Source organism: Ammodytes marinus (assembly GCF_949987685.1).
Source record: "Ammodytes marinus genome assembly, chromosome: 24".
Lineage (NCBI taxonomy): Eukaryota > Metazoa > Chordata > Actinopteri > Uranoscopiformes > Ammodytidae > Ammodytes > Ammodytes marinus.
In genome coordinates this window covers 14540588-14552910 of record NC_137228.1, presented here as the reverse complement: position 1 = coordinate 14552910, position 12323 = coordinate 14540588, and the positions used below count along the sequence as shown (strand labels likewise).

At 41.7% G+C, this 12323-nt stretch overlaps 1 protein-coding gene across 5 annotated transcripts in view; it reads left to right on the top strand.

Moving 5' to 3' along the window:
- Positions 1-11990, top strand: part of nlgn4xa (neuroligin 4 X-linked a) — a gene marked incomplete at its 3' end in the record, with an annotated part of 63757 nt that extends 51767 nt beyond the window's left edge. For all 5 annotated transcript variants that reach the window (XM_080053048.1, XM_080053051.1, XM_080053049.1 and 2 more), the window contains exons 3-5: positions 3352-3537; positions 6518-7307; positions 11084-11990. In XM_080053048.1, the coding sequence (XP_079909174.1) occupies positions 3352-3537; positions 6518-7307; positions 11084-11990 (1883 nt within the window). The remainder of the gene's footprint in view (positions 1-3351; positions 3538-6517; positions 7308-11083) is intronic.
- Positions 11991-12323: the final 333 nt, after the last annotated feature.

Sequence of the window (12323 nt, the reverse complement as noted above, 5' to 3'; positions counted from 1 at the left end):
CCCTCTCCCTCTTCATCCGTCTTTCCCTCTCCCTCTATCCATTTCTCCTTCCCTCTCCCTCCTTTCCTCTCTCCCTCTCTCCATCTCCCTCTTTCGCTCTCTCCCTTCCTCCCTCCTTCCCCTCTCTCCCTCTCTCCCTCCCTCCCTCTCCCTCTCTCCATCCATCCATCCCTCTCTCTCCCTCCCTCTCTCGCCCTCCCTCTCTCCATCACCCACTCCTCCACCACCATGACAAACCAGATCTGCTCTCTATCAAAGCACCACAGGGCATCCTCTCTTTCTTACCCAGCGGCCCTTATCCCATTTGTCATGTACACTGCCTCAGCCCTGGGACATGCAGACTGTAGCTGCCTGCCAGGCCCATTGGCTTGGCCCAGCTCATAGGCCCTGGCACTATGGCTTCCCACAGTTCAGCCCATTGGCGGCAGTTAGAAAGCCCCCTTAATGGCTTTAGGCACATTTTATTAATTTGTCAACAAGTTTTTTCGAATGCGGAAATCGCTGCCAGGTCTAAATTCACACACACGCACATGCACACACGCAGGCATGCAAAAACACAGACACACAGACACACACAAACAGACACACAAAGGGGAAGTATTTTGGCTGACCATCCTTGGAGCCATGGGTGAAATCCAGTATCCAGTTCATAGCCCGGGCCTTTGCATACTTGACTGGTTGCGTATGGCACTTCTTGGTGCGGTAGAATTCACTGCTTAATGGCTTATAAACAACTCGATGCGCTAACTCCTTTGATTATTATTGTCCTGGATTGTTGTTCAGGGAATTTCGAATGTAGGAAAGAATTTTTTCAGTTTTTTGAGAAATTGGCATATCCATCTGCGGCCAATATAAATGTTAGCAGAGCAACTCACTAACTCTTCGCTATCTTTACTTGACAACTCTATTTTTCTCATAAAAAAGGTTGATATCTACTAAAATTATATTTTAATAATGACAATGTTTTGGAACCTATTACAGTAACTTTTTGGACCATAAAGATTCATCAACCATGTTCAATCACTGATCCTCACTGTTTGCAAAACAAACTCATCTTCTTGGTTTTTGGCATAAAAGGTGCTCCGAGGAACTTTTAGTTTGTGTTCATTCTTGCACCCCCTTTGGACAAAAGCTCTAGTGTTTTTACTATGTCAGTTGTTGTTCCTGGGTGAGCGTACCCATGACAAAGGCATTAAGAAAAACTATATAAATATAGCTTTCTTTGCATTTATGGTCTCATTAGCTCTACATTACTTATTGAAAATGCTCTAAATGACAATATTTTTAATGTGAATTTGGGAGAAATGTTGTCAGTAGTTTATAAAATAAAACCAAAATGTTCATACTACTCAAACATATGCCTATAAATAGTAAAACAAGAGACACTGAACACTTGGAGTGGTCTCTTAATTTTTTCCACGGCTGTATATATGGATTTATATTTAAAAAAGGCTCAGTAATCTCATCAAACATCCGCTCACTGCAGTTTTGAACAGATCCTACTCATACAGGCTGCTGATCTTTTTAAGACTATTTTCAGCGATGGATTAATCCACTTTTCTGTTGTTTACGGGGATGGAGTCAACATTCATTATGTGTGTGGTCGTCGCGGTAATGAAGGGACATGTCACACTGTCTAAGGGTATGAGTCATTTGCATCAGCGTAGTCAGCATCAGGCTTCCAGGGCTTAAGCCGGAAATGTTTTAATAGAAGTTTGTGTGTGTGTGTGTGTGTGTGTGTGTGTGTGTGTGTGTGTGTGTGTGTGTGTGTGTGTGTGTGTGTGTGTGTGTGTGTGTGTGTGTGTGTGTGTGTGTGTGTGTGTGTGTGTGTGTGTGTGTGTGTGTGTGTGTGTGTGTGTGTGTGTGTGTGCCCTGAATCTTTTTGAAAAACATCTATAATCATCATGGAATGTGAATAATTTAAATCTCGACCGCCCCATACCTTTCTGTTTGTGTGTGTATCTGTTACTGTGTGTGTGTGTGTGTGTGTGTGTGTGTGTGTGTGTGTGTGTGTGTGTGTGTGTGTGTGTGTGTGTGTGTGTGTGTGTGTGTGTGTGCGTGCGTGCGTGCAGCCTTGTGTGTGTGTGTGTGTGTGCAGAGAGACTAGGGCGAGTGGGTGGAACTGTATTTTACATCCTCTTCTTATCTACAAGCTCAATCAGTCCAACTGTGTTGCCTCTTTTGGCATTGTCATTTTGTTTTAGCTTTTTTTCCTACAAATGTTCACAGACTCCAACGACCTTAAATCAAATAGAAGATTCCTAAATGTAGGAGCCTTGAGTTAGTAGAGAATTGGTGTATTGCTATTTTGTCCTGCTTTTCATGTATTTAGCTATTTTAAATTAAAAAGATAAAGAAACACCAATTACTTTTTTTCCCTCAAGGTTGAAACCTTGTTGAAAAAGCTTGTTAAAAACATAAGGACCTACTGCGAGTACAACCTGCTATGTTAACACATTTCTAACGACTTTCCTGATGAATACACAGCTTTGATCTCTTCTTAATTTCCCCATTTGAACTCAATTAAATGGTGAAGGACGTAAATTGGATACAATTTAAGAAGGATGGACCAAGTATATCAAGGATTAAAAAAAAATATGAACCTTCTGTCTAGAAATCCTCAAAACCTTTATTTTGTTATAAGATTTTTTTGTGGGCATTTTAAAGCTTTATTAGACAGTTTAGGAGAGACAGATGAAATGGGGCAGAGAGGGGAATGACATGCAGAGATCGACCCGGGCTGGATTCTAACCTGGGTCTGCTGTGAAGAGGACTGAGACTCTATGGGGGACACCATGAGCGCCCCTATTGTCCCAAAACCTTTCTGAAGTGAAGCGACTGTGGCTCAGGTGGTAGAGCGGGTTGGTCCAACGGTTGGCGGTTCGATCCCCGCTCTACCACCTGTGTCATGGTTGTTGTGTCCTTGGGCAAGACACTTCACCCACCTTGCCTGGTGTGAATGTGTATGACTGCTGTATGTTTGAGGTAGTGGTCGGAGGGGCCGTAGGCGCTGAATGGCAGCCACGCTTCCGTCAGTCTTCCCCAGGGCAGCTGTGGCTACTACCGTAGTTTACCACCACCGGTATGACTATGTGTGAATGAATGGAACCTGGAACCCTGTAAAGTGCTTTGAGTGCCTTGAAAATAGCTATATAAATCCAATCCATTATTATTATTATTATTAAAGGTGCAATGTGTAATATGACATCATCAATTGGTACAATTCTAGATCACAACAGTTCGTCTCTATGGCTCCCGTTCGGAGAATCAACGGAATGCTATGAAAAATTCCCTAAAATTCTACAAGCTTCAGGTTTAAAGGTTGTTTTTTTCTCTTGTCTGTTTTTCCAGGGTTCCTCAGCACAGGTGACCAGGCAGCGAAGGGTAACTACGGGCTGCTGGACCAGATTCAAGCCCTGAGGTGGATCAAAGAAAACATCCAGTCCTTCAAAGGAGACCCCAAGAGAGTCACTATCTTTGGGTCTGGGGCCGGGGCCTCCTGCGTCAGTCTGCTCACCCTGTCCCATTACTCAGAAGGTATGTCTGTCTATCTGTCTGTGTGTGTGTGTGTGTCTGTCTGTCTGTCTGTCTGTCTGTCTGTCTGTGTGTGACCAGCAACAGTTAAACTGTGGTAACACTATTTAGTCATCCTCTGAATTTCACATTTACTGATTCTCATATTTAGGCGTTGAACTGTAGAGCTGGATAGACAAGCAGTGACTCTGTTACTTCAGTTACAGTGAACTGGGATCTGTTGTTTTTTTAAACTTTGTTTTAGCCAATCAAATAAGGGCTAGACAAGAGAGATTGAATATTTTCCCAAATATCTAAAATAGGCTTTGTTATCTCTCAAAAAGTGCTACTGCAGTGACCAGGGCAGTTCCCTCTCTGTGTAGGACACATACAGGACTTGTGAAAAATGCCCCTTCCCCAAAAAAACCTCCCTTTTTACCTTGCTGGTAGAAAATATATTGTGCTTATCTGATAGGCAACAATCAAAAGGATGGAGGCTTTCTATTGGCCGTCTGGTGTCGCAGATATTATCTCTGTTTTTTCACCCTTCATCATGTACTTGATGGAATAGGAATGGCTTACTTTACATTTAGACAAAAAAGTCTTATGTTCTGATTGCGGCAATCATGGTTGAGGGAGTCGGCAAACACTCAAAGCCCAGCCGAGTACTTCTGTATTATACCCTGCAGAGCAATTCAATGAATTTGCTTCTATAGATGGGAGCTCTGCTGTGAAGATTGTCACTAAGGCTGAAGTACCATCAGCAGTAAACATACCAAGGTCGAAAAAATCTCCCACTCTCTGTATGTATAGAGGTTACTTCAAACTAACCCTGCGTTTCAATCCCCATACTTCCATACTATTTAGTATGCCAGAAAAAGATTTAGGATGTCCCAATACATGCACGTCAATTGTAGTATGCTGAAAATACCTAGATACCACACTAACTCCAATAGCATTTTGCAGTATTCATCTTTATTCTTGACATTTTTCGACATAATGAAATAAACATCCTCCTTATCTAATTTTTTTTTCTCTCCTGTGGCCCTAAAACTCTTCTGTACGTTAGTATGTAGTGTGGTGAAAAGAAAAAGTATGTGATTTGGAACGCGGGGATAGATTTTAAATTTTTTTTTGTGGGGGGCATTTTCAAGGCTTTATTGACAGTGCAGAGAGACAGAGATGAAATGGGTTAGAGAGGGGAATGACATGCAGAGAACTACCATTATCTCGCCACGACAAGCGCCACAATATCTTTCGTACAGTAGATTCAACTGATGCACTCCACATCTGACTAACAGTACGAGCAGTGAAAGCCTGTACACTCTTCTAACCAGGCTAAAGTATCTTCTGTGCTCAAAACATACTTATTTTCAACTCGGCCTGGTTGAGTCACCACCACTATGTGTTTGCATGAGTATAAATAGCTCTCTGAAAAAAATAGAAAAAAGAACAATACACATCATCTCTGCAGTGTTGCCAGTGTATTGTGTGGCCTACTTGCTGATTGGCAGTCAGAGAATGTTCCAGGATGTTCAAAATGCCTCTGGTTGTGTCCCTATTCAAACAGCAATCATCTTGTAGGGTTTGTTTTGATCATAAGGGACATGGCAATATAACATCAGTATTCAGTCATCCTTGAGATGTGTTTATCTAGCTATGACAGAAATCTAGAGTTTAAGGATTTCCTCGTTTGGGGCTCTCCTGGTGTAGTGGTTAGAGAGTGTTGGTTAAAATCACTGAATATCTCCTCGTTCACTGATTTTGACTAAAAGTGATTTTGACAACACCCGTTCCCCAGAATCACTGACTCCATTTTTATATTTATAAACTCACGAGTCAAATACATTAATACAATAAGTCAAATTATTTTCTGTATTTATGAAAGTGCTGGATTTGATGTTTATATTTTGGATCACTGGATCCTTTTCGCTTTCATGATTGCAGCCTCTGCTATTCAATCAACTAATTCCTGGAACATTGTTGAATGTTACTCTGTATTTGCATAAAGCAGTTATATTACTATTCTATCACAGCCAAGTGGACACACTCAAAATCAGCCTCACAAATCCACTAGCAATAAGGGCACTGTTGAGATCAATTTACAAGCAAGGCTGCAAATTATTTCCTCCACTGTAGCACATTAAATAGCTTTTAAATTGACCTGTAGTGTGGTCTTTATTTGTCAAAACCACTACTAACGAAACACATTTTGCACACGGCTTGTAAGCTATGGTGTTTGGTTAGTTAACGTTGTCTCTGTGCCTCTCTCTGCCTGAGCTTAGCCTGTCAATGGTTAATTGCCATTCAAACACAAACACATAAACGCTCCTCAAAGAAAAAAGGGAAAATTTCCAGCTCTTTTTTTCAAATAACACTTCATGTCCCCCTTTAATAATAGAAGACTGTTTACACGGAATTTATAAATCACTTTGACATGATTCTTGTCTGCAGACTGGGACGCCTTATTAAAACCTTCCTCTGGCACTCTCCCTGAGCTTTCTCAATTTGTTTCCCGTTAAAGAAGTTTTTTTTACTGGGAGTTTTTCCTCAGTCGAGCTAAGGGTCTAAGGGCAGAGGGTGTCATACTTTGTAGGGACTGTGAAGCACACTGAGGCAAATGTCTATTTGTGATATTGGGCTATAGAAATAAAACTGATTTCATTTGATTTGAGCAGAGTAAGTCTAGGCAGATAGCCTCAGTCTGAGTGTGGACAGTGTGAGTAGTAAAAAGCTAGATTGGTGCATTTCCTATATATCAAAAATTTAACTTTTGCCTATAAACACAAACTCTGAATTCAGTTGTTTCCAAGCAGAAATGAAAAACCATGTTCTGCTTTTACGAAATCAAATATTTGCTGGGCCAAAGAGAAGAACGAATTTTGATGTAACTTGTGTAAATTAAATACACAAATACACATACATATACATTATTCTTTCCTGCCGACATTTTTCTGTGCTTTTATATTTGTATATTTCACTAAATCCCCCTCTCCATTCTCAGATCTGTTCCAGAAAGCCATCATCCAGAGCGGCACAGCTTTGTCCAGCTGGGCGGTCAACTACCAGCCGGCCAAGTACACGCGCGCCCTGGCTGAGAAGGTTGGCTGTAACATGCTGGACACCATCGACCTGGTGGAGTGTCTGCAGAACAAGAACTACAAGGAGCTGATAGAGCAATACATCACCCCCGCCAAATACCACATCGCATTCGGGCCGGTGATAGACGGTGATGTAATCCCTGACGACCCACAGATTCTCATGGAGCAAGGGGAGTTCCTCAACTATGACATCATGCTGGGGGTCAACCAAGGGGAAGGCTTCAAATTCGTGGACGGGATAGTGGACAGCGAGGACGGGGTGTCCGCGAATGATTTTGATTTTGCCGTGTCGGACTTTGTGGACCATCTGTACGGTTATCCAGAGGGCAAAGACACCCTACGTGAAACCATTAAGTTCATGTACACAGATTGGGCTGATAAAGAGAACCCAGAGACCAGACGTAAGACCCTGGTAGCGCTGTTCACAGACCATCAATGGGTGGCGCCGGCAGTAGCTACAGCGGACCTCCACGCGCAGTACGGCTCGCCCACTTACTTCTACGCTTTCTACCACCACTGTCAGAGCGATATGAAGCCCAGCTGGGCGGATTCGGCTCACGGGGATGAGGTGCCCTATGTGTTTGGAATCCCCATGATCGGACCAACGGATCTCTTCAACTGCAACTTCTCCAAGAACGATGTCATGCTGAGCGCTGTCGTCATGACCTACTGGACTAACTTTGCAAAAACAGGGTGAGTGCGACTTTTACTTTGTTACTCTTTTGTTTCTGTAGGTTTGCAAGGTTTTCTTGCATTTTTATTAATGCATTACCATGACTTCTTTAAGAAACTATTCTGGCACTTTGAGATAGATTAAAGGTGCTCCGAGGAACTTTCAGTTTGTGTTTATTCTAGCGCCCCCTTCGGACAAATGCGGTAGTGTTCTTACCACGCCAGCTGTTGTTCCTGGGTGAGCATATACCCATGACAAAGGCATTAAGAAAAACAATATAAAGATAGCATTCTTTGCACTGATGGTCTCGTTTACTGTTACATGTAATTTATGATCATCAGCGGAAAAATAAGACTGTTTCAGAAATATTTAACAGTTCCTCGTAGCCATAATAATGACAATAGTTTGGCAAAGTACTGTATGTGCCATTAACATTGGTCCTGTATCTCTGGTACACTGCATTAAAAAGCTGTTTACTGTTATTCAAATCAAGTCTCTTAGTCTATAGTTAGTACCACTGACATGCAAAGGAACGTTTTGAAAATAACAGAATCTGACTTGCGTTTCATTCTGTGACAAAGATGTATGCCTCTTGTAAAAAAAAAAAATAAAAAAAAAAGACTGCCTAGGGCTCAGCTTGATGTGTGTTTAAAATAATTCATTGAAATGACTTCAAAAGGCCTACAGAGACTGGCTATGTTATGCTCCAAAGATAGAGTTGGGAACGGGTTATCAACAAAAAGTTTTGCTATGAGAAGCGTGAGTCCAATAATTAACTTATGAGTCAGAGAGATCAAGCGGAGGATAATCAAACTAGTCATATCCTCCCTGCTGAATTAGACAATAGGATTAAGTTGCTGTTTATAGTTGTGTCACGTTTTTGTGATAGGCACACCTTTAGATTAGGTATCGGAGTGTTTGCAGCGCAGTCATACTGAAAATTCACTTTAGGAAGAACAAACAACATCTTGATCAGTGGGGGATAGGCTGCCATTTAGACATATATCTTGTTTAGTTTATTTTTTTTTTCAGTATGCCTCCAATAAGACTCTCAAAGCTAATGTATCACTGAAGTAGTGGGCTGTGTATGGGTACTATGATATCTTCATTTCAAGTTGATGCAAACGTTTGGTTTTCACTTCTAAATTGAAGGTAAGGGTCTAAAGAACAATTTTGGTTCGAGTGTCAAGAATCTAGACCAACATTTCTTTGTGTGGATTTGGGATTGTGGCCCCTTTGCAAGATGGGCAAAAAAAATAAAAAAAGGTATAAAACCTGAAATAATGTAATATGTCAAAATCGCAAAATGATTTTTGTTTGAGTGAAAATAATAATCAAATAACTAAAAGAAATGCCTGAAAAAGTCATGTTGCGCTTTTTGTGTCAGGCAGGTAACACCGAGTACATCACAGTATATGAAAGCATCTGTTCCACCAGTCTGCTAACAGATGTTTTCATACACCTGTCACGCTAAGAGGTGCACAGACATAGCCTCTATTATTATACCTATGGCATGAGTCACCCTCATTAAAAACAGATTGGCCACTTAATAGGCAAAGCATTGCAAGGCAGGTTTATTTCTATAGCACAATTCAGACACAAGGCCATTCAAAGTGCTTTACAGGGGCATACAATACATCAAGATTAGACATTACAAATTGCATTTAAGAGATAGTACAAATAAAGAATAAATACAGGCAGACAAATTGCCAAAGCGAATACAAAATTCATAAAACAATTAAAGGTTAAAAGGGAAACATAAAAAATAGAAAACATATGGGAAAACATATGGGAGCAAAGCATGTATCTTGCCCTTAGCATTCACTTTTTAATAAAAAAAAAAGCTAATTCAGTGTCAGAGTAGTGGCATATTGTTCCAGCATATGTTAACACCACATGCTAGCAGTGCCTTATGCATGGTTCCATATGCAGCCACCAGTTGGAGGGCAGGCCTTGCATCATAACATTATGTCCAGCTTTTTGGATCAGAGAATAATTTTAGCCAATCAAAGGCACAGGTGGACACAAAGACATTTTGGACCGACTGTATTTGACCCCCAATGGTAATTACCTTGGCTATAAGACCGATTCCCCGGGCTCCATATGAACAAAATACACCTTTACAATAGAACAGAATACATTTAGTGTTTCCTCTGTATGTAGCTCTGTTATGCTATAGTAGACATAGAGCTCCGGAAAAAATTAAGAGACCACTCCAAATGTTCTATGCCTCTCATTTCACTATTTATAGGCATATCTTTGAGTTGAATGAACATTTTGTTTTATAATATAAACTACTGACAACATTTCTACCAAATTCACAATAAAAATATTGTCATTTAGAGCATTTTAAATAATTAATCTAGAGATAAAGATATAAGAAAAATCCAGAATGGTCTCTTAATTTTTTGCGGGGCTGTATATCTGCTGGGGTCCACTTGAAAAACCCCAGTCAGATTTTTCTCCTGTTATTTCAGGTATGGCACTCATAGAAAAATATAATTTTTTTTTGGACACTTCACCAAGAAAACAGTTCTTAGTAGAAAGCTAAATTACAATTTTGAGCCTTAATATGAGAATACTATGTGACATTTAAAGCATTTAGTGCATTAAGAGATCACAAATCATAAAACACCTGGGGCTGCAACACTACACACATCTTTGTATTACCACACATAGCCTCTTCAGTCACACACACACACACACACACACACACACACACACACACACACACACACTGATATTGGGTCTTTCATAGTGTTACTTGGTGGCCCTCAAAATGCAATGCGGGACTCATTATGAGTCATTGCTATTGAGTATTCACATATGCACCCACACACACACACACACACACACACACACACACACACACACACACACACACACACACACACACACACACACCCACACACACACACACACACCACTCTTAACAACAGCACACACGGATACACAAACTACTTCAGTCCAAGGTTGTTGTCCAGCTCCCACTCCCTCTCACCTCTCCAAAGTTAATGAAATCTCTCCCACAAAGTCGCTAGAGCGGCAGATCTCTTCCAAACTCCAAAAAATAACAGCCTGTGTGAGATTGAATATCAAGGAAATGTGACAGCAGGCCCTGGGAACGTTACGTTGGTGTGTAAAGGACGAGGACATTGTGTCAGCTCGTTCTGGTGCATTCAAATTCTGAGTCACTGTGAACAGAGGGAGCGGAACATTTTGACTTATGTAGTAATGACTCATTGGGAAAGTGTCACAGAAAGGCGCTAAGTGAATCTGGAGAGTTCTGCTTCAAAAAGACAATTTAAAGATTCACATAAAAAAATCTTTTTTTAAATGTCATGTTTTAAAATAGGGATGAGGGTCAATCTGAAGTTATCCTTTATGTCTCACTAATGCAGGTTTACAATTTTCTGGAGAGTGGTACAGTATAATAATTGCTCAGGTCAGGTCTATATCCTAAGATGTAAATGGGTAAATCAAAACACTTTGATGACATCTCATACGGTAGTCATTTCAAATGACATTAGCCCTTTACGGTTTTGTCAGTATGTAACAATGTCTATTTATCATATGTTTTATCGCTATTTGTATTACTTTACTATCTTTACCTTGCTGTCCTTCCCTAATCTGTTTGTCTATTTACTGTGTTTTTGAAATTTAAGATTTTGGAAGTTGTTGGTGTGATTGTGTACGTGGTAAACTGCAAATGAATTGCCCTTCTTGGAATCAATAAAGTTGTCCAATCTAATCTAATCTAATCTTTTATTTTCCTCTCCTGTCTCTCTTCTCCCAGGGATCCAAACCAACCAGTCCCACAGGACACAAAGTTCATCCACACCAAACCCAACCGCTTTGAGGAGGTGGCCTGGACCAAGTACAACCCCAAAGACCAGCTGTACCTTCACATCGGACTCAAACCTCGCGTCCGGGACCATTACCGTGCCACCAAGGTTGCTTTCTGGTTGGAGCTAGTTCCCCATCTGCACAACATCAACGAATTCTTTCAATATGTCTCCACCACTACTAAGATCCCGCCACAGGACACCACTCCGTATCCGTACACCAAACGCTTCCCGGGCAAGAACAACTGGCCCTCCACCACGCGCCACCCAGGGGTCCCTTCTGCCAACACCAAACAGACCACCGACCAGCGCAAGGGTGGAGACTTAACGGACGAATCCACAGTTGTGATCGAGACCAAGCGAGACTACTCCACCGAGCTGAGTGTCACCATAGCTGTCGGAGCCTCCCTTCTCTTTCTGAACATATTGGCCTTTGCAGCGCTTTACTACAAGAAAGACAAGCGAAGACACGACTCTAACCGGCGAGTTCCAACTCCGCAATGCAACTCAGCTCCGACTAACAACGTAGCACAGTCCGCTGCTAACGACGTAGCTCACCTACAGAGCGAGGAGTTGATGTCGCTGCAGATGAAGCAGCAGCAGCTTGAGCATGAACTTGAGCACCACCACGAGTGTGAGTCCATGCAGAGCCATGACACAATGCGCCTCACATGCCCACCAGACTACACCCTCACCCTGCGTCGCTCGCCCGATGACATACCCCTCATGGCCCCAAGCACCATCACCATGATACCCAACTCCCTGGCTGGCATGCAGCCACTGCACAACTTCAACACCTTCGGGGGAAGCCAGAACAGTACCAACTTACCCCACGGCCACTCCACCACACGGGTATAGCTCCACTGGGGACTGGGGCAGTGATGTTTTTTTCTGGATTGGACCTGAAACCTACCAAGGCAAATATACATTACATATATATACACAGGACATACACCATATTGAAAGTTGAATCTTGGGGATAGCTCCGATTAGACTGGATTTTCCTCTGGTTCAGCCTCTAAACCTAACAAGGCAAATAAAGGAGCTTTTTACAGGCGTTACCCAAGATTCAAGAAACCATTTTGAATATTGGGCATAGCTCCGCTGGTATTGGAAGGTTCTGGATTTTGGATCGACATCTACCTACCAAGGCAAATATGACGAGATAAAACTGTGTCACGCACAGACTGA